Consider the following 24296-nt stretch of genomic DNA (forward strand, 5'->3'; position numbering starts at 1 on the left):
TTCTTAAACTCATTAAAAGAACTAAATGATTGTCCGCACTCCGTAGTTAATTTAAAAACAAACACTAAACAAATAAAAAATAAGAAATCACTGACACTCTTAACTTTTTTATTTGCGTACACGTTAGCGTATACCTAGACACAACCTTATATTTAGGTATATTCTTCTTCTCATTCTTTAGTTTATTGGCCTCCACCTACTTGGGTATTTGGCAAGCTCATCGTCGTGGAATAAGTCAAAAATATTTATATTCTAATGACATTTATCGTATGTCATTGTAATAATATATACCAGTTTGTTAAAATTGTAGTTTTATACTGTTTTTGAAGGAAAGGAACGAAGGTTTACTACTGAAAATAAAACCATTTTGTAAAAGTACAAATTTTCTATGAATAGGTCAAACGATCAAAAACACTTGTAACGTCACATAAATGTATTTTCTACTGACGTTTATAACGTCTAATTTAAAATTCTGTTTACTTTATTGGAAAAATGTAAATGTAAAACCAAGTGACGTCACGATGCGTTTTGGACCACCTGTTTGAATTTGAATTTTTAATCGTCTTTAGGGGCCAAACGAAAGACAAACAAAACTTTTTTATCTTTGATACATGTTTTAAATTATGTTCTGTTGTGATTTATAACATTTTTTTCGAATTTAAAAATTTATGCAAGTTCCCTATTGCTCTAGTTTTTTGAACATTACTTTATAATATATTTGAATTTTCTTTCGTTGATTACAAATAAGTAAATATTTTCGATTTGGCTTTTTTAATAATAATATTGTTTTAAAGAAACAGTTTTGGAACTCTGAGCTTGTCCAACGGTGCTTCTCCTTGGTTTTCATCTATCTCACTTCTATATTTGGTCAGAACTGACTGTTTGTTTTGTTTTTTAATAATTAATAATACTTTGATAATTTGATTATTTTCACATTTAACTTTACTTTAAACTTTTCAATTGTCATTTAAATTTAACTTTAGTTTTTCATATTAACTTTAATTTCATACCAATTAGTAACCTACATATGACAACTTAGTCACTTTAAAATTTTTAAGTAATTTTAATAACACAGATGCCGCTAGGAACTCTTGTTTCCGTCAGCAGCCTGTCGTCTTTGAATATTGTCAGTAACAGCTGTTGATTGTAAAAATGGTAGCCATTTTTTAAAAACACATTAAATGTGATATTTTAGACATTCAAGGGTTTTTACCCTGACCAGTGGTTAGATCCCTGGGTTGATTTTAAACAATAGAATGTGTTTGTTCGAAGTTTGTTCTTCATTTGAGGTATTTACACCTATAAGACGTAAGTTTCACTTTATAATTTTTTATGAATAAGATTCTTCAACTTAGTCTTTTTATAGGATAGCTCTGATGATGGCATTAAAAATGCTGAAAGTACTTAGCTGATTTTAATAAATTTATTTACACACTATCAGTCTTTTGAAAACATACACCAGTTCCCGTTTTGATTTATTATAAATATAACTTAAATGGTTTAAACTGAAGTTTGTTATTAAATTGTGACTTAATTTGTTAATAAATGATTTATTAGTTTATACATATGTTGTTTCAGTTTTGACACAGTAAATATAATATAAAAAGTGAAAATTCTATGTACGTTATATATTATGTTGCATTGAGGATATTGTAATTCTATGCATTTTAACGAGCCTTCCATTTGGTTTTACTTAAATGGAAAAATTGAAATACTAACAATGCCCATACAAATAATTGAATGGGTCTACCGAATAACGTTGTAAGCGCCACATGGTTTGTTTTTGAGAAGTCAAAGAAACAGTTTTAATATTGTGATAATGGTGAGTTTATACATTTTAAGGGTTAGTAATACAGTTTTTCAATACAAAATACATACTGTATTACTCACCTTTAAAATGTATAAACTCACCATTATCACAATATTAAAACTTTTTCTTTGACTTCTCAAAAACAAACCATGTGGCGCTTACAACGTTATTCGGCGGACCCATTCAATTATTGTGTATTTCTAAAACCATAAAATGAAAAATAAATCTAAAAAACGACGCAAAATCGACGTAAAAACTACGTTTTTCATATCACGTATTTAAAACGTGATAAAAATTACGTGAGTTATGGTGGGACATATTCACGTAATTTTCGACGTCGAAAAAACGTGATAAACTGACGTCGTTTGGTGATAATCATGACGTTTTTACAACGTTTTGTAAACGTTATTTGGTTGCCTGGGGTAGGGTCTTGTCTTAACCAGAAAAGAAGGTATTATGGTGTAATATTATATTAGTGTTGAAAAAACTTACAACTCAATCAGTTATCATCCCAGAGAAATTTTAACGAATCCTGTCCGTTTAATGTAACTGGTAATACATGGTATTAACTGGTACTTTGTTGATAAAGAATGGAACTTTGCCTAAAACTTAAACCAAACAGAATTTTGGTCACAGCTATTACATCTCGATCGACAGTACACATAAAATGTTTGTAAACATTCCCGTAAATATGTAAATAAAAATTAATCTTTCGGAATAAAGCAATAATACGTGTTCACGCTGTATTTTATTAATAAATAGCTGAATTATTGTTTAAATGCAGGTTGTCTGAATAATTACCAATAAATTTGATGGATGATGTCATATTTTTAATACATTTATTTCTATTTATAGCCCATAACCAAATGATATGTAAATACTAATTAAGGATTAAACATAAATTTGATTTTATCGATAAATATGAGAAAAATTTCGTATTTTACTTAATTTATAAAATAATCTAAAGTAACTATAGCAAAATAGAAAAAAAAATTACTTTATTTTTTATTAACGATAAAAAATGATAAACTCTTAATCCTGCAAAAGCTAGTTCAGCTATGGACTACAATTGAGGCGCTCAGAGCAACAGTGGCCTAACCCAAAATTTTACCAAACACGCTTTTTGCTGTAGCCCCTCTGCATCTGAAAATACTTAAATAAGGGATAACTTTAATGTAATAAAAGCGTTTTATTAAAATTGTGGGTTGTGGGTTAGGCCACTGTTGCTCTGAGCGCCTCTATTCTGAATGAACTCTACCTTACTTATATTATTTTTTTACATAACCTATAGCTGTATGGTATAAAGCTCTTAAGACTTTCGAGCACTTTCGTATGTACGTCCGCGCTTGGTTTCGCACCCCGCGAGTGACCATAGTTGCACAATTAGAGATGTTGCGCAATTACGTAGACAATCACCTACTAAACTTTCATGTATCATGACTCTATTTTACATTTCCCCGCGTTATAAATATTGTTCCGTTGGCTATCTGTCAATGGCCCACTAGAAAATTCTAGCGGTAATTATTCATAGACCAGTATTTTGTAGAAAGACTATTCCAAACGAAAAGCCTGCGTGACGTCATTAAGGGGTCCCGCAAATCTAGTAAATTCAAGAGAAGGCCAGCTGACGGGAAAGAAAATATGTATATAAGAGGATGAATTAAATATTAGAACCAGTCTGAATAATAAACTGGTATTAATTGTATGCTTTAAGTCGGGAGTTTATAAATTGTACCGAAAAGTCTGATAAGAGCGTTTTATTGGCGGGAGATAAACTTTGTATTACTTAGGCCGCACCTACATTGGATCCGTTTTTCTCCGATCCGATCCGACGTCGGATTAAAAAATAAACCCATAGTATTAAATGGTGGTGCCTACATTGGATTCGTAAATCGCCCGATATAGGGCTACTGATAGGAGAAGCTACAGCAGAGAAACAGGTTCGACGTCGGTCGATATCGGATTGGATCGGAGAAAAACGGGTCCAATGTAGGAACCCGCATTTAATACTATGGGATTTTAACTATTTAGAATGGGAAATAAGCCACAATATTATTAAAAAATGATTTTTATTAACGTTTCGACGCCCAAAATAGCTTCAGAACTATGGGATTATTTTTTAATCCGACGTTGGATCGGATCCGAGAAAAACGGATCCAATGTAGGTGCGGCCTTATATAAATTATGTTTTAGTGTAAAAATAGTGTTTAGAATGAATAATTATAAATAAGCGTAAATTAAAATAAATTAAGTCATAAAATTATTGTAGTTAATAAGTTTTTTCAAATACAGTTTACATTTTTAGTAATTTTTTTTATTGATACATGACGTGAAATTCTAATAAGATTGAACTCCACATTACACACCCCGTGCCAGAGATTGTGTTTCGACTTAACTAAGAAGAAAAACCTAGCTCTATTATAATGTACCTACTTTTAGCCCAATAAATGACCGTTTTGGAATGTAATTTTGAGGGGCAACTCCGAGTTGCAGAAAATTTGGATTTAGGTTCTAGTTACCCTCCAGTTCAAAGTTGAATTTGTGCCGTTGGTTGCTTTTACTTGGGGGGTGACAGTCACTCCTTCTCGGGGGCGAAAAAACATACGTTCAAGATAAGACCGAAAATGGATAAACTGACTGATTATGAGCAACTTTCGTTCTATAAAGTTTTTTACGTTAGTCAATACTTTTCCGAGTTATTAGCGATTGAAAATGTTGATTTTTCGACAAAAAAAACTACGTTTTCAGACCGTTTTTCGCAAATAACTCAAAAAGTAAATATTTTATAAATATGTAAATATTCTTAGCAAAAGTGTAGCTTATAAAAAAACAAAAAAAATGGTATATCAGTAAAATCTATAAAAGGAGTAAAAGCAAAGTTGTAGCTCATGAAAAATACGTTGTTATTCGTCTAATTCCAAATCTAATAATTCAACACGAAATCAACGAAAAATTGAGCAGTTTTCGGGAAAAGCTTATTAATATTTTTAAAGTATATAAAAAAAGGTTTATATTGGTTTTTTTACAAAAGTTTCTAGCAACAAAAATAAACGAGTTACACTGAAAAAAAGTTGACCCCTTTTTTGGTAAAAAAATCGTAAAAACCTCCCTCTTATTTAGCACCCTAAATAAAATTAATCGTTACCGCTTTACCATTTATTTTAACTGTATGTGTATTGTTTATAATATGATCTGTAAGTTTGATTGGTTTGAAGTGCTTATTTTTGAAAAAAAAAAAATGATTTTATAGTAAATAAAAATGTTCTAAAAATGTTTGAAAAATTTCCTCTTTTCAAAATAACTTAAAAAGTATTGGTGATAAGAAAAATCTTAAAGAGTAAAAAAATGTAGGTTTTGCTATTATAAATATGCTAGTTTCACTTTGTTTTTCCATAAGACAAAAATTTGTTAAGATATGGCTGTTCAAAATTTGCATAAACTCGTGATTATTGACCCGTTCAAGCTTTTTCAACTATAACTCTTTAAAAAATAAGCACTTTAAACCGGTGAGAATAACAGATCATAAAAAATAGATAAGTAAGTAAATTGTTTGTAAAGCCGTAGCGATTAATTTCATTTGGGGAGCTAAACACGGGGAGATTTTCATGATTTTTTACCAAAAAAAAGAGGGCCAACTTAATTTTGAGCGTAACTCGCTTATTCTTAATGCGAGAAACTTTTATGAACCATTAAAATACAGCCTTTTATAAACACTTTAAAAAAGTTTGAATGGGTTTTTCCCGGAAAGTGCTTAATTTTTCGGTAATTTCACCTTGAAATATTCGATTTGGACTTAGACAACTCTGAATGACCAACTCGAGACAAACAGCTCCCCACTCCTCAACCTCTTCAGTTAAAGACTTAAAAAGGCAAACACATTGTTAAATATATCACTTGAGAAAGGCACTTTGCCGAAACAGCTGTAGTAATAACATAGTTGTAATAAATTTTGTGGAAGTATAGAAAAATAAACGTTTTTCAGTGTTTTATTGTGAAATAAGAACGTATTTTTCATGAGCTACAACTTTGTTTTTACTCGATTCATAGACTTTACTGATACACCATTTTTTTCGGTTTTTTATAAGCTACGCTTTTGCTAAAGATATTTTTTTCGATCAAATATTTACTTTTTGAGTTATTTGCGAAAAACCGTCTGAAAACGTAGTTTTTTTGTCGAAAAATCAACATTTTCAATCGCGAAAACTCGAAAAGTATTAACTTACGTAAGAAACCCTATAGAACAAAAGTTGCTTAAAATCAGTCAATTTATCCATTTCCGGTCCTATCTTGAACGTATATTTTTTCACCCCCGAGAAGGGGTGACTGTCACCCCTCAAGTAAAAGCAACCAACGGCACAATTTCAACTTTGAAGTGGAGGGTATGTAGAACCTAAATCCAAATTTTCATGCAATTCGGAGTTGCCCCTGAAAATTACACGGTATCGCCGTATTTTCCGTTCATTTACTGGGCTATTTCTTTATGATAGGATTTCCCGTTTACATAAATAAAAAAATAAGTTGTGGTAAAGAAAAAAGAACAGATTTTCAAGATTTCAAGACTAAGTAGAGTTGTGTATTGACAAAAAAAACAATCACCCAGGGAAATTCGATGAGTTTTAGTACAAAATAGTAATATTACGTAGTTTTGTAATAAGGCAATGAACTAGATAACTAGATAATAAAATCCGATCGTACTGCATCCAAGCATTTATAAAAAATATTCAATAAAATTAACACAACAATAAAGGAATTAAAATGCATATATCACTGAAAAAAAATAAACTATACATCAACATCAAAATAACTCATTACATGAAAAATGGAAATGGACTACTACAACAGGAAATGAGTAAATTATCTAGGAATAGACGCCTACGTCGACGAATAGACGTCTGCAACGACGTCGAGAACGAAGGTCGGCATCAGGTGGCAGGCGATTAAAATAGCAGTATGTCTTTATTACGTTATATGACATAAAAAGTATTTGAATCACGATCCAAGGGAAAGAACTTCTCAAGGCGACAAGCGGCGCTAACGCCTGTCATGTAAAAATAAAACAAAACTAATACAAAACAAAACACTTTTTGGAAATCACATAAAAGAAAAAATTGAGCCAAAACACTTTTTTATATACCCAGAGATGAAGATATTATATTATTATATTCCATTATAGACGGAGAGGCAGCGCTGAAAAATCTATTTGAATTTACTAAAGCTAGATTTTTCACAGTTGATTACTGTGATTGTGTAGAGAAACATACTGCGGTCGGTCAAGCGAAACGTAGAACAGGGGTTACTGAGAGGGTATCAAAGTTGCTTTCCTACGAAGGTAATTATTTCCATTTACTAAGGTTGAAAATCAGTACACACATTCTAAATTAATTATAAATAAAAGTTATTATAGTCGGTCAGCTGTATGACGGGACAGAGCCGGTCGGTCGGCCCCAATAGTGGATTGAGGAAATGAAGCATTTTGGCTCGAAATTTTTCCGTCCAGCATGGATTTACTTGAAATTTTCACAAAAGGTAGGAAATAGTCCAAGGATCATTTTCTATATCATGCCGCTATCATACGCTAAAACGTTGGGGGTGGTTGCTACCCCATCTCGGGGGTGGGAATTTTTTATTACATTTTAATTATGTAATTCGATGGAAAAAGTGATTTTAAGAAAAAAATGTTTTTTACATTTTCTTCGTAAAATAACATTTTTTGAGATATTCGCGCTTGAAAATAACAGTTTTTCGACGAAAAAATCGACTTTGAGGGTTTTATGAGAATACCTCGAGAAAGCAGGTACCGACATTTTTTTGTAAGTCGCTTAATTTTCATGCTAGAAACTTTTTATTATTATTTTTTTGAAAGGTCTAATTGTATACTTGAAAAAATATTATTTAAGTTTTCCTCGAAAAATGCAAATTTTTTCCATTATTTGGCTTTGAATATTTCCAAATTATGCATTTGACGAAAAAAGCTAACCTTTAACATGACGTATCTCGGTTTGTATTGGTCTTAAAGATATTATTGGAAAAGGTTTGTGTTACTAAAAGATACAATTTTGATATCTACTGTTTTTTTTATTAAATGCATATTTTTCGAGATATTCTCAAAAAACCCTCTAAAAAAGTCGATTTTTTCGTCGAAAAATTCTTATTTTCAAGCGCGAATAACTCGAAAAATATTAGTTTTACGAAGAAAATGTAAAAAACATTTTTTTCTTAGAATCACTTTTTCCATCGAATTACATGGTTAAAATGTAATAAAAAATTCCCATCCCCGAGATGGGGTGGCAACCACCCCAAGGTTTTAGCGTATGATAGCGGCATGATATAGAAAATGATCCTTGGACTATTCCCTACCTTCTGTGAAAATTTCAAGTAAATCCATGCTGGACGAAAAAATTGCGAGCCAAAATGCTTTATTTCCTCAATCGACTATTGAGGCCGACCGACCAGCTCTGTCCCGTCATACAGCTGACCGACTATAATAACTTTTATTTATATTTAATTTAGAATGTGTGTACTGATTTTCAGCCTTAGTAAATGGAAATAATTACCTTCGTAGGAAAGTAACTTTGATACCCTCTCAGTAACCCCTGTCCTACGTTTCGCTTGACCGACCGCAGTATGTTTCTCTACACACTCACAGTAATCAACTGTGAAAAATCTAGCTTTAGTAAATTCAAATAGATTTTTCAGCGCTGCCTCTTGGTCTATTAGTCCAGTGGCTCCATAGCACAGTTCAGTGGCTAAGTACTTACTGGCCGAACATCGATCCCGACCAAATTGTGCGTCAGATTTCAATACGAAGTTCAACTACGATTTTATCCCTTATCGATGGCTTAGTGTGAAAACCTCGTATCTCATTTTTTTGCGAAAATGACATTTTGGTGGTTTTAGTTTGAAAACCTTGTATCTCACGATTTACAACTGTTAGAAAAAATCCAAATACACTAGACCAGTGGTTCTCAAATTTTTTGAGTCATGTACCACAAAATACTTTTTTTAATATTTTTAGTACCACCTAACTGAAATAACGACCTATCTAGATAGGTAATCTAATTAACTGTAATAGTGGTGATTTTGACAGTTTTGCGTTTTGTGTACCACCGCAAATAATGATATGTACCACCAGTGGTACATGTACCACAGATTGAGAACCGCTGCACTAGACTATTTTCTACAGCCGAAAAAAGAAACCAAGTATATCAATTGATGTCTTGATTTAGTGTGAATACCACGTATATTTATAACTAAGAATTTGGTACTTAATTTGGAGTGTTTGTTTGAGAGATTCGACTTGCAGAAATGTTTTTTGTGAAAAACAAAAGGTAGTCCGGCATATAAAACATTTTATGAACCTTAATCAAAAGATTTGTATTGTATCGACCTAGTATGCAATAAGCTATGAAAAATGAAAACCTCGTAAATAATAATAAACACAACCTCATTTGAGATGAAAAAGAAGTATATCAAGATATACGAGCAGGGCCGGAACTAGGGGGGGGGGCGCAAAGGGGGCACGTGGCCACGGCGACAAATTCGAGGTTTTTTCAGGGTAAGCAATAAAACAGGAGAAGGTCTTACACGCGACATATTGCAAACAGTGGAAAACGAAGGTCTTGACATACAAAATTGCCGGGGTCAGTCATATGACAACGGGGCGAATATGGCCGGCAAATATAAAGGTGTTCAAGCAAGGATCCTCGAGTTTAATGAATTGGCATATTTTGTGCCCTGTGTGGCACATTCCCTGAATTTGGTCGGAGTGCATGCAGGTGAGACTTCGGTGGAAGCTCAAAGCTTTTTTGGATCTCTTGGTAGCTTGTACAACTTTTTTATTGCTTCCACTTCCAGATGGGAAGTTCTAAAAAAGCACGTACCCATAACTTTGAAATAACAAAGTAAAACCAGATGGTCCGCAAGAATAGAGGCCGTCGAAGCTGTGTATAAGCATTTTGGTAAAGTTATACTGGCATTGGAAGAACTACTTAACGACCCTCTATCAACATCTGATACCAAAAGCGAGTCCAAGTTCTTGCTGGAAAAATTGAAAACTTTTGAATTCATAGCATTTTGTTGTTTCTGGTATTCCCAATTGAAAAGGATTGATTATGTGCAGAAGTTTCTTCAAAACGACGATTTAACAGTTGATCAGGCTGCAAAACACGTGCAGGGACTTCTGCAATTTATTAAATCTTCTAGAGATTTTTCGCCACAAGAAGCCCTTGATGAAGCTAAGTTTCTTGCTAGTTTAAACGTCGTATCTGAAGAATTTAAAGAGAAAAGAAAAAGGAAGAAGAAAGCCATGTTTGACAAACTATGTGAGGATGAAGTTGTCAACCGTGCCCAAGAAGACTTATTCAAAAGTTCAATGCTAAAAATCACTGACAGATTGGTAGTAGAGTTAGTACTAGATTCAAAGCTTTGGAAAATGTCAATGAAAACTTTGGATTTTTGAATGGATATCGAATTAATGAAATAGACATCTCTGATCTTAAGGTGAAGGCAGGCCTATTGGCAGATACTTACAAGAAAGACATGAACAAAAAAGACATTGTATTTGAAATTGAAAGTTTCAAGAACCATGCTTTGGCAGTAGATCCTAACTTGAAGGACGCAAATGCTTCAACAACTCTTGACATAATTATGAAAAATAAACTTGATGAGGGTTATCCCAATATCACAACAGGACTACAAACATTTCCAACTATCCCAGTATCAGTTGCTTCGGGAGAAAGAAGTTTTAGCAAATTAAAAATAGTACAAAAATATCTAAGAAATTCAATGGAGCAACAAAGGCTCACTGATTTAAGCATCATAGCTATTGAGCACAAACGTAAATATTTCATTAGTTTTGATGACGTAATACACGTATTTGCTTCTAAAAAGAAAGTTAGTATACCTAGCCCTATTTTTTGTGGATTTGCCGTAATGAAGTATATAGTAATGTTGCAAATTTGTAATAACTAAGTATATTTTTAAAACTCAAAATCTACAATTAAATTCATTCCTTCCAATAAAATTGTATGTACTATTTTCTTATTTACTTACACCTATGCTATGATCTATATCCATTTTTTTCAATAAAGGGGCGGCAAGTTAAACTTGCCCCCCTTACGGAGTAGCCTAGATCCGGCCCTGTATACGAGGTTATCATAGTTACTTGGGCAAAGGGTCTATACAGGGTGAGGCAGATAAAAGTCCCATTAGAAATATCTCGAGAACTAAAGGAAACAGAATCATGAAAATTGGAATGAAGGGGTTTTGAAGAGTGATCTCTTTAATGAAAATATTTTCATCGATTTGCTACTTCCGGTTATACCGGAAGTGGCTTATAACTTCGTTTTTTTAAATGGAACATCCTGTATATTTTTACATTTATGGATTCTCCTGGATGTCTTCTTTCTTAAAATATGAGGTTTTGTAATTTTATACAGGGTAGTTTAAAAGATAATTACGTTTTTTTTTCTTAATTTCCTAGCAACATTCACACCCTGTAGAATTGTAGTAGTTTGACATCAAAAACTCTATTTATGTTCAAATGATTTTTAATATAGTCTACTATTGTTAAAAATTGTTAGTATAGCTAAATGTTGAATTGTACTATACAGGGTTGGTCGAAACTCAGAAAGATTATTTTCTGAGTTTTCTTAAATGGAACACCCTATATTTTATTATTGTAATGACATGATATTTTATGCTACTTTTTTATTTCTTAAGTATTCCCTAAACCTAATTGCTTTAATTTGTGAGTTATTGGTGATTCAAGCCAAACATTAATTTCAACAAAAAATACGTGAAATTTTATTAGGTTGGCCGTGAAAATATTCAATCACAAATAAATACATATTAATCTAGACTGATCTTTAAAATTGCCAATAATGGTTGTGCTATCAAAATACCTACGTAGTAACATTCTTGGCGCGATTAACAATTAAGCACAAATTAAAGCATTTAGGTATAGGGAATGCTTAAGAAATAAAAAAGTACCATAAAATGTCTTTTCATTGCAATACTAAAATACAGGGTGTTCCATTTTTTCCCTCCTGGGATTGTATTTCTACCTCGACGACGGTGGGAGGGCCGAGTAACCGATCGTGGTCCCTAAAGTTGTGAGGGGAGCACGACCGGTGAAACCAAGGGCAGTCCCAGCGTCCAGCGACTGTGCACCGGGTGAGCGCCGGACACCGCCGCTGGACGCTAAAAAGGCGTCGCAACTGAGGCGAGCAGTTGCGACGCCTTTCGCCTTCAGCAGATGTATATCACCCTCCAACTTCCCTACGGCTACTCTAATCCCTAAAAGTTAATCTCGTCCACCTCAGCATTGTGACCGGGGGTCGATGGGGGGCCACAAAGCAGTGTGCGGGGGGCTCCGCCATCGGGCTCTGATCACAAATTTCTATTCGAAAACTTCTTCGACATACCCACTACGAGTAGCCGTCATGTCTTACCCCACCACACATCCATTCCAAATCCCGCGTAACAGGGGAGGCAGCAGTTACGCGGAAACTCCAGGTAGCCTGTGAATACAAACTGCCACTGCGTCCGGAGGCAACCGTGAAAAAAAGCCTAGAGGAGTAAACCTTAATAAAACAATCCCCACTATCACGGTGGAAGGCATCGTGCCAAAGATATGAGAGATGCGAGGGTTAGAGCATCACAAACGATCCCTTCGGGATACCTGGCGACCTCCCGAAGTAACCAAGCCTTGGCGTGGTAAGGGCGCACTGCCGCGCCAGACGTATAGTACGTCCCAACTCGTGGGAATTTATATGAGTACCAATAAACACAATTCTGAACAGACGGGGGTGAGTGAAGACGACCATCGGCGAGACACGGACAATGGAACGGATATCGAAAATGAGAATAGGAAAAAACAGTCGCCTGACGACTTGAAATGGGAAGAAGGAATGAACAGTTTTGAGAGGGAGCTCATAAACTCACATAAAAAGAAACAGAAGATGAACAGGTCGACTGCCCCAAAACAGTCGACACTAGTAGGGGATGAAATGCTGGAAAGCAGTGAAAATGATGACGATGAGATAGGGGAGGAAAGATCACAAGAGGAAGTGGAAAAAATAGAAAAAGGATGGCAAAATATTCAGGAGAGGGTGTTAGCCTCTTTCTTGCTTGATGATGAAACCATGAATAAGAAGAAAAGGAAAGGGGACAGTCTAGAGAGAATAAATGATCTGAAGAGGGAGAGACTGAAAGAGAGTATTAAGTTTCCTAACGAAACCAAACAACAAAAAATAAACAGGAAACTCGAAGAGTTAAATATAAAACTAATAGAGATATTTACTAACCTAAGCGAAAAAAAGGGGGAAAAGGTGGAGATGGATACGGAATTAAAAAAACTGTTAGGGGTCATAAAATCCACTAACAACAAAAAAGAAGACGACAGTATAGCCGAAAAAACACAACAAGAAGTAAAATGCGATCACTGTAAGCTAAAAGTGGAACAAGAAAGACAGAGAGAAGAGCAAGAAAAAATTAAAAGGGCTCTAAACATGGGGGGAGGAAAAAAAACCTTCATGAGTATATGTAATAGCAAATGGGAGGAGAAAGCATATATAAAGACAAATTGGGAATAAGGGGGGTTACGAGAAACGGTCGAGAAGAAAACATGTCTGATAGTAACAAAAAAGGACGCGAAGGACAAGGGGGTAGAAAATATAATAAAGGACGTGGGAGAGGATCTGGCAGAAACACTAGAGGAAGTGAACGAGGGAGAAGTCAAATTCCTTGAGAACTTTAGGAGGAAAGAAAATAAAAAAACAATTTGGTACACGTTCGTCGCTGGAATAGAAAAAGAAAGTGGTGGCGATATATACGACCTAGCAGAAAAGGCTATAACTAAAATTAAGAAAGAGATGGATGAAACACCAAAGGTTGTACGGGTCGTAGCCGGTAACGACCTTAACAAGGAGATCATAAGGAAAGCCCTCGAATATGTGGGGCGGAGGGAAAGTATCTCATGGGAGATGATAGTAAGAGGGAAGGAACTCGAGGTAGAGAAGAAGTCAGAACAAGAAGAAGCCCTCCTTATAAAGATGGGGGGGGGGGGGGGAAATATAACGAAGTTCTTAGCGAAATGAGAGAAAAAATCGACATTGGAAAAATCGGTCTACAAGTGGAGAAGTTAAAAAGAACGAATGGGGGAGATCTCCTTGTAAAGTTAAAGGGAAGAGGGGCTGCGGAGAAGTTGAGGGCTGAACTGGACAGCAAAATGAACGGGATGGACACGGCAATCAGAAGAAAAGAGACTTTCTTCACGATTACGCGGTTGGACCCTGGGGTTGGTGAGGAAACTCTAAAGAAAATGATAAAGAGCTATACAGGCGTTCCTGAGAGAGAGATAGAAGTCAAGGTTCTACGAACAAACAGATATGGGGAGCAGGTAGCTACGATAGCCGTACGCCCCTCCATAGCGGAAGAGCTGAGGAGGTACGGCTCAATAAAAATAGGGTGGGTTGTGTGTCCAATAATGGAGAGACACAACCCAGTTAGGTGTTTTAAGTGCCTAAAGTTCGGGCACAACACTTACGATTGCAAGGAAGAGAGCAGGGCGGCGTGCTGCTATAATTGTCTCCAAACGGGACATACCGTTGCAAGCTGCGGTAATAAACCGTACTGCTCGGTATGCAAAGAAGAAGGGCATAGGATGGACAGGATGGCCTGTCCGTCGTACCGAGCCCTTGTATACGGTAGGGGAGGAGAGGGGAACCCCTAAAACGAACTGACCAAACATAAAATAGACTCCCTGGAAAACGAAGGTGGGCCCATATACAGCCCACCTAGGTGTTATTTTATATCTTTAAAATTTATTTTATCTATTTTATTTATTTTATTTATTCTATTTTACTCTATTATTTCAATTTTACTAAACCGCTTTTATTTATTGAATTCTTTTACTTTTACATATTTTATCTATATACCGTATCTATTTATTTTATTTATATTAATTTATTTATTTGTTTTAGCTTTTATGCTTTTTAATTTTTTCGAAAGACGTGAGTCCGACGCAGAAACGACCTCTGGGAACTGAACCAAAGTGGACCTCAAGGATCAACCTGGTATACGGATATTGCAGGTGAACGTGGGCAGGGCACGCCGAGCACACGACCTTGTCCACGCAAAAGCCTGCAAGCTAGAAATAGACTTGCTCATCGTCCCGGAACCGAACAAAAAAATAACATCAGCCGGTGGTTGGGTCCAGGATAATGGGAAGAATGTGGCGGTGCTCTTTAGAAATAGGGGTTTGGGGGGTGCGTGGTATTGTCAGGGGAGGAAATCATATCCTCATCAAACTGAGGGATTTCAGCCTGCTGGCATGCTACGTGTCCCCAAATATCCCTATGATAAGATACAAAGCAATTGTAGATGAAATAATGAGCGCCGCCACGAACGAAAAAGAAGTGATGATCGCCGGGGACATTAACGCGAAATCGAGGTTGTGGGGTGCCCCCATAAACGACAGAAAGGGGGAAATATGGAATGAATGGATAGCCCAGGCTGGCCTCCAAGTATTAAACAATAACAAACCAACATTCGTAAGGGGGGTCAGCCGAACACACATTGATATTACGTTCGCGAGTGAAGGGCTATCCAGGAGAGTGCACGGCTGGGATGTCCTTGACGATCAGTTATTCACCTACCACCGGTATACACAATACGAAATAAAGGTTAAAGTGGGAATAAGGCGGCCGATAGGACACACGGAGATTTATTTTAACAAAACCAAGTACCTATCGGAGGTCAGGAAAATTAATGAACAAGAGATTTCTGACCTTGGCCAACTGAGAAGAGCACTGCAAAGTGCAGCAAATTTGGCCACCGTGAAGAGAAAAGATAATAAAAAATCCCCCTACTGGTGGACGGATGAGATAGAAGGTCTACGGGAGAGATGCCTCAGAGCTCGAAGGAATTATACGAGAAGCCAGGGCAGCCTCGAGCTCAAGGAAATATATAAAGATCTAAAGAAAACTTTAAATAAAAAAATAAAACAAGAGAAAAAAGAAAAGTGGCAGACCCTGATAAAAGCATTGGACGAAGATATATGGGGCGATGCGTACAAGATCACTATGAAGACGCTGAAAATAATCGCCCCATATAGACTCGACGAAGACCAGCGGATGGAATCAGCTGAGCTCCTCTTTCCTACCAAGGATCATCAAAATTTCATTAAGATATTTCCAACGATGGTAGAGGAGTTCACGGAAGAGGAAGTTAGAATAGCTGGTCAGGAGATGAAGACAGGGAAAGCTCCCGGCCCTGACGGGCTGCCACAAGAGGCAATAAAAATAATAGCAACGGAGAAACCAGGTTTGATCAGAAGAATATACAACGACCTACTACAGAAGCAAGAGTTTCCCAGGGACTTAAAGGAAGCGAACTTAGTTCTACTCCTAAAGCCTGGGAAACCCCCCGATTCAGCAGCCTCTTATCGGCAAATATGCCTTCTGGACTGCCTTGGTAAGTTCTACGAAGGGCTTATTAAGAAGAGGCTGGAGGGCGTGTTGGAAGATCAAAGAGTGCTATCAAATCAACAATATGGATTTCGAAAAGGTAAATCGACAGTCGATGCCGCGACCTGGATAAGGGACGCGGCTAAAGCAAGTAAAAAAAGATGGGTGGTCCTTGTTCTGTTGGACAATAAATTTATGCCAAATATAGGGGGTCCTGGATCCCAGAAGAGAATAGTGATGGCACAATCCATCTTATCCATAGTTTTATACGGAGCCCCAGTGTGGCACGAGGTCCTTCGAATGAAAAAGTATAAAAGACGTGCTTCTTAGGACACAAAGGAAACCTCTGATCAGGGTGTGCAGCGCGTATAGAACCGTATCAACCATTGCCTTACAGGTGGTGGCTGGGTCTGTACCGGTGCACATCCTGGCCAGAGAAAGAGTCCGAATGTACCAGAGGGGCAACGGGGCAATAGGTTCAGGTCCACAAGAAAGGAAAAGAAGTCTAGAGATGTGGCAGAGGGAATGGGCAGCCGAAGTCGAGAAGGCGGCCTGGACGAGATCCCTGATTCCAGATGTGGTGAGGTGGTACGAGTGCCGGCATCGGCGCGTCGGCTACTATTTCACACAATTTTTGACGGGACATGGATCGTTCAGGAAGTTTACTCATCGTATAGGGAAGACCATGGACGATCTATGCCCTGAGTGTGGAGTAGTGGATGACGCGCAGCATGTCGTCTTCGTGTGCCCTGCATACCAGGCGGGACGTACCGAGCTGCAGCTGGGACTGGGATCCCCTCTAGGCGAGCCTCACGAGCTAATTGATAAAGCTATCAATAGCAAGAGAGACTTCGACCTGATCATTGCTTTTGTCACGAAGACAATGAAGCACAAAGAGGAGAAAGAGAGGCGACTGCAAGCGGGATGACCGTCTATTTATTTATTTTTTTAACGTTTTTATTTTTGTGTCGCAGATGGCAGCCAGTGGGGGGAGGATCCTTTACATCCAACCTGCGCTGTCTGTCTTATTTTAACTAGTTTTACTTATTTATTTATTTTATCTTGTTTTATCTTCTTATTTACTTCTTCAATCTTATTTATACAATATTTATCATTTTAAATCAATTTTATTACTCAAATGTGTTGCGTGTTGTAAGCGGTAGTCAGCAGGGGGAGGACCTTTTACATCTAACCCATGCTGACCGCCTTTGTATTGTTTTGTTTACTTTCTGTTTTGTCTTGTTTTAGTCTGTTTTTTGTTTTGTATCAGGTAGTGGGGGAGGATTTTTACACCCAACCTCACTGACTGCTTCCTGTTAACTGTAGAATGAATGGGTATGAGTGTGAGTGCGAATTGATGAAAGCACGAATGTTTGGAGTTGCTCGTAACTGTCGACTGGTATCCTTTTGCTAGTTCATGTTTGATTGGGGGCACCCCGGTCGCCCCACCCGCACATGGGCTGCACGGGACGGTCGTCTTCACCGACCGGTCTTTGTGCGGGGTGTGTGCGGGACGGGGCGGCTGGGTGGCCGCTTAATCTACGGAGTGCACGCAGAGGGTGCCCGGGGGGAGTTATGAGTAAGGTCGACGGGTCAGACATGCTCGCCAAGAGCGGTTCCAGACCTGTCGGCTGGAGGAAGAGGAGGTGAGTTTAGTCGGTAGGTGGTTCGGCACGGTGAAGCGTGACGGATCGAATCCGACACACCTGGGACACCTTCCCAGACGGTCTTTTGAAGATTCTCACCTCCCAAAAAAAGGGTGTTCCATTTAAGAAAATTCAGAAAATCCTCATTCCGAGTTTCGACCAACCCTGTATACTAAAATTTAACATTTAGCTATACTAATAATTTTTAATAATAGTAGACTATATTAAAAATCATTTTAAGATAAATAGAGTTTATGATATCCAACCACTACAATTCTACAGGGTGTGAAAGTTGCTACGAAATTAATAAAAAAAACGTAATTAGCTTTTAAACTACCCTGTATAACATTACAAAACCGCATATTTTAAGAAAGAAGACATCGAGTAGAATCTAAAAATGTAAAAATATACAGGGTGTCCTATTTGAAAAAACGAAGTTATAAGCAACTTCCGGTATAACCGGAAGTGGCAAATTGATGAAAATATTTTCATTAAATAGATCACCCTTCAAAACCCCATCATTCCAATTTTCATGATACTGTTGCCTTTAGTTCTCTAAATATTTCTAATAGGCCAGTTATCTGCCTCACCCTATATACTGCAAGGATATTTACGTGTTTTTCATAGTTAATATTTGTATTTCCAATTTAATAGCAACATTTTTAATAGCAACATTATTTAACACTTTTAGCTCTGGGCCAATATCAGATATTTGTCTCAATGTGCTCAAATTAAAAATATGTAACGTAATTTTTGTTTTTAGGTTATATTATGCAGAAAATTAGTTTTTTGCCTCTCCTGTAAAATTATAATTTAATGAGCTACGAGGTTTTCACACTAAGCCATCGTCATGCCTTTTTGTGTAATACCAGTGATGAGTGTACCTACTCAAAATGTCATATGAGATAAGCAAACAAAAACGAAAATTAGAGTAGGGCCGTTTTTTTTAAATCGAATTTTCCTTCTTTTCCTCATCTCTTCCGAGGTAAAATTTTTCGTTTTCACGGCCCGCCGTTATGCCTTTTTTGCAGGTTCCTTATTGTGGAAACTAATAGACTTTCAAGTGGCATGATGGAGAAAATCACGGATTAACATCCGTGATAAATTAGGATTAACATTATACAGAGTATTCCAACGAAAATCTGACCCCCACCCCAGTAACTCAGAAACCGAAAGAGTTTTTTCAGAATTAAAAAAAAACATTCAATTTGTATTCCCAAATTCCAATTCGTCCCCCTTTCCCTGCCCCGCATCAGCCCCCAGTTTTTTTTTAAATAGCAAGTGTAGTCGAGTGGCTCATTATTTGAAAGGTATTTGTTTTCTCTACAGGACCCTCTAATTTTTTTTATTTGCGGATTACAAGATAATTTTGGATTTAGCTAACTTATAATAAATTTGTTAAGTCCAAAATTTTCTTCAAACTTATTACGCAAATTAAAAAAAAATAGAGCGTCATTTAGAGAAAAAAATTACCTTTCAAATGATGTGCCACTCGACCACACTTGCTATTTAAAAAAATGTGGAGGTCGATGCGGGCAGTAGGGGGTTACATTTAAGGGCATGAATTTTGCATGAAAATTCGTCACTCTTCCATTAAAAATTGACGTGTTTCTTTTTAATTTTGAAGAAGCTCTTGGTTTCTGAGTTTCCGAGGGGGTCAAATTTTCGTTGGAACAGACTGTATATTTACTTAGGTTACAATTAACGCCCTTAGGGCATCAGTAGCACGTATGCCAAAATTATTAAAAATAGAATCAATACGGTATCATCGGATAAGGGAGAAAAACGTCACAGCACATGCGATTTTCTTTGCAAAAGGCAATTTAATTTTCACGCATGGAAAATTTCTCCATTCCCAAAAAATTACAAAAGTTTCCAGATAGGACATTTAGTCCACGAAATAAGATTTTTCTCGTGACACTGACCCGGCCTCCCGGCCAGTCAAACAACAGTTGTTTTGAGCAGTATGGACTATGGACCTGTATAACAAGAACCTAGCATGTTCCCTGCAGTAGATTTTTTGGACTTACGAGCGCGTAGGCTCAAAATTTCGGGCCAATGTTTTTTATATGCATTCATTTTGTTTAATCCTAGAAAGCTAATAAGTATTTTTGAAAAATTTAAACGCAGAATGCAAGAATACATTATAACCGAGGACCGAAAGTCCCTGAAAACTTCATGTTTATTTTAAAGCTACAGGAGTGAAAAAGAAAAAAAATTGAGTGTGATTTTTAATTTCAAATATCCATTCAAAAGAAACTTTTTGTTTATTCTAAGGGATTTTCGGCTCTCGGTAATAATGTAATCTTTTATTCTGCGCGTAAATTTTTCAAAAATATTTATTGGTTTTTCTAGGATACGAGAAAAACGAATGCATTTAAAAAAGCATTGGCTTGAAATTTTGCGCCTACGCTGTTAATTAGTTATTAGCAAATTAAGGTTAAAAAAAGGTAAATTTTCGCTTTTTTTGTTTTATCCTTAAAAAGTGAAGTTCAAACAGACTTGAAAGTAAGGAACTTGAACGTCACATAAAGACCTTCAAAACGCTGTTTTTATAAAAATGTTTCTACCCTTATTTGTTGCTCAGAAAATTGTAAGAGTCAGAAATTTCGATTTTTTTTATAAAGGTTAATAACTTTTTTTTAAATGAACTTAGAACCTTGAGCCTTGACATTACGTGAAATGTTGGGTCTTGTGGTGCTTAAAATATGCTCAAAATTTCAAAGCCATCGGTAAATTATAAAAGTTATTTAATTTGTCTATCTCACATTATTTTTTTGCAACATTGCAATATTAATCAGAAAATAATAAAATTATAGTAACTCTACGGGTAGCTTGAGTATGAAAGTTAAAGGTTTATTCTATCAACATCATAATTAAAAAAAAAAATTAAATAGATATTGCAAAATCATTTTGCAAAAAATGTCGATTTTTGCTTATAAACATTTAGAGTAACTTTTTAAATATTACCCTACAGGAAAATTATTTTTTTCATAATATATATTTGGAAATCTTGCATTTTTTCATACATTTTTAAAGAAAAATGGTATCCTAGGGCAACTTGGGACGAAGTTAGTCCCTTTTTTAAGTTCACAGTTCACAGCAAATTTTTTGTTTGCAATAGAGATCTAATAAGCGTCATTAAAAAAAACAGACTTTAAAGTTTTAATGTGCCAAACTCGAAAAAGATTTCCTTTCAACTGAATCCTCCACAAAGCTTCAAAATGTAGTAGAAAATGAGTTGTTCGGTTCCTGTTTATGGATTTTGATTTCTTTTTTTAATTTGTATGTACTTTTTGCGTACATTACGAATATGCATTATTTAAATACTTACATAAGTAAATACATTATATAAACCACCAATTTGGTTAACAATTTTTTTTTCAATGTTTTAGGTTTAGGTAATTCTTATTGTAAAACAAAAGTATTTATGATTACCTAATACTTCTTCAATAAACTTCGTAAATAATTAATTTTTTGATATGATAATTTAATAACAAATCCTATTCAAATTTCTAAAAATAATATTGGTTTGTGTATGGCTTCGGAAATAAAAAATCTTAAATAAAATGGTTTTATTTCTTGGTAAACATGCTATTAGATGAATGAAAAACTGAAGTTACAAAATCATTTAATTCTTAACTCTAAAAAATCGACTACAGGGAACATAACCTAATAGGTTATTGTTATAATATGTATAAAGGTCTGTTGGTCTGTATTAGGTACTCGAAATAACTTCTGTTTGCCTATGGCCGAGTATCGGGTCAGTGTCACAAACAGGGTAATTTTTTTTGCTTATTTCTGTGAACTAATGTCTAAAATTGCTATTAGTTTAAGCCCAATTTATCTTACGACGGGGACGTGGACGACACGGCTGTCTTACGGGGCACGTTGAAGAATCGTCTGATATGAAAAGCATTGGCTAGTTTATCGTACAACGGAACGAGGCAACACACCGAAGACGGGCGCCGTCTATTGTTCTACGGCACGTTCCGTTCACGTCCAGTCGTAAAATTGGGCTTTAGGTCTCAAGTCATAATTTTTAGTCTCATGTCATAATTTCAATTCATAAAAACATTTTGTAACATAAATACAAAACTATGTAAAAAAATTTACCTGCCTATAAAATGAAAGAACAAAACTCCCAACACGAAAAATAGGTATTTCTTGATCATGGTTTAGTCCAAAATAGGTCTACATAAATGGTTTTTCAAAATTACAGGCCACTCACTAAGTTAATGGGTGGAATTATGTGAATTGATATCTAATGGCTAATGAGCCTTAAGTAGATGGGTTCATACTGATTTCAACATTAACAATTTTATGATTTTAATTTCTATGGAAATAATTATTGCAAAAAAGGCAAAAACCAAAATGTAAATAAAATCGTAAATAGCCATAAACCAGTGTACACTTGGTAAAATGTTGAATATTTATTTACCATTAAAACACATCATATATTTTATTGTATAATCGTATACAGAAAAGTAAATTGATAACAAAGTTGATCTGTTTATATAGTATTATCAGTATTTTTATAATATCCCTATGGTATATATTTATTTTGTTACATATTATAATGACACACGACTTTAACAAACAATAAGAAAATAAAAATAACTTACCTTAAACTTGAATCGTCGGAAGTAACATTCACACTAACATTAGGTCCTTGATGAACCCACTTATAAAATAACTTTGGGTGAAAAAGTTGGGGTACTTGTACACTAGGTTTTTTAATTTGTCGAGGTAAGCAAAGATAAATATCACCCTGCAAAGTTCTTGGCACTGTCAACTCATATTGTGCCGTTTTAAATTCTGAAACGTGTATTTCACTAATATTATATGGTACCGTCAAGTCCTCACATTCAGAATCTCTTTCAGATTTATTTTTAGTTGCCTTGATAATAATGTCTTTCTGGATATTCCTTCCACGCACTTCAAAAATAATTTTTTTGTCGTTTTCATATTCAACCGGGGGCTTTGATGTTGCTGAAATAAATTCAGGAAGGTTCGGATCTTCTAAGAAAGCAGGTTTGCTTGGATTGACTATTACGAATAACAACAATATAGTCAATATCTTCTCAACAGCACGAGGCGAATATCTCGCCATGTTACACGGAACTGACAGCAACAAAATCCACGAGAGCTTATAACCTTTTCACTCTTCTTAACGTCATTGTCATTTTGCATATCTATCGATTAACGGGAAAATCTCTTATGGAAATCCTTAGTTAGACAACCAGTATAACGTCACATTTTCCAATGTTGCCTACATAGTCAATTACTTATAAAAATTATAGAATATTCCCTAGTTTGAAAAAGTATATCTAAGATTTATTAAATTTATTTAAAACCAATGAAGACATTTAATGAATTTAAAATATGTTTACCTACTTCATTCCTATGACAAATTTTCAATGGGTCAAAATTAAATTAATAACAACAAAATTAATTTTAAATGGTGTATCAGAAATTCTAATTGATAATATTTTTGCATATTAAAATATTTGATTTAATTTTCTGTTTAAATTGATCTACGGATGTACAATTACATAGTAATTAAAATAAAAAACTAATAATTACTTTTCGAAAATTGCTTACGCAACGACATTGAATTGGCGCAAGCGCATATTTAACGGGCATGCAATGTTGCCACAATTGGGGAAAAGAACCAGTTTTATAGTATAAAATATTTTTTCCTTTTTTTGGCCATTTCTTTTTAATTGATGTGTATGTTTTCCATTTTAAATAAGGCGTTGACAATACTTAATTTATTACGGTAAATATAGTATACCTTGAACCCGAGCAAGTCTTAAAATTAACCTAATAATAAAATACAGGCATATCTTATACACAATAAAAATAGGTACGTTTCTCTGAGTTTACCTATTACCTCTAAAGGTTTACAGGAGTACAATATCAAAAAAAAAATGAAAAATAACGTTCAGTTTAGAAAATTGATAAAACAACGGCCATAAATCAAAAATAATTTTATAATAATTATTTTTTTCTACGGCCGTGCTAAAACAGCCACTATCCCGCATGCATTTTGTTTCCGAAAGTTGCACTTTCCCGCACGGTGTGCGTGAAAGTAAATTTTTCCACACAACGTGCGTGAAAGTAAATTTTCCCGCACACCGTGCGGGAAAGTAGAATACCTTTTAATATGGCAATTATAATATATTATAATACATGCAATAAACTAATATTTGGATATTATTTATTAATTTATTTCAAATGTATCTTATTGTGTTCATGTTTTAATGAAATTAACGCGATAATTCGTTGAAATAGAATTATTTTGACACAATATTCAAAAATCAAATCAGTAGACAGTGACAATGGTTTTGAATCGTCGTCATAGAAACC

The 24296-nt window shown here is 35.3% G+C and overlaps 1 protein-coding gene across 1 annotated transcript in view; it reads right to left on the bottom strand.

The window, feature by feature from the left end:
- The window catches only part of LOC114326773 (unextended protein), a 366939-nt gene extending 343879 nt beyond the window's left edge, over nt 1-23060 (bottom strand). The window contains exon 1 of the mRNA XM_028275204.2: nt 22550-23060. Coding sequence (XP_028131005.1) covers nt 22550-23037 — 488 coding nt within the window. The 5' untranslated portion in view covers nt 23038-23060. The remainder of the gene's footprint in view (nt 1-22549) is intronic.
- Between the last annotated feature and the right edge of the window lie 1236 nt (nt 23061-24296).

This window comes from Diabrotica virgifera, chromosome 7 (genome assembly GCF_917563875.1).
Source record: "Diabrotica virgifera virgifera chromosome 7, PGI_DIABVI_V3a".
Classification (NCBI taxonomy): Eukaryota; Metazoa; Arthropoda; class Insecta; order Coleoptera; family Chrysomelidae; genus Diabrotica; species Diabrotica virgifera.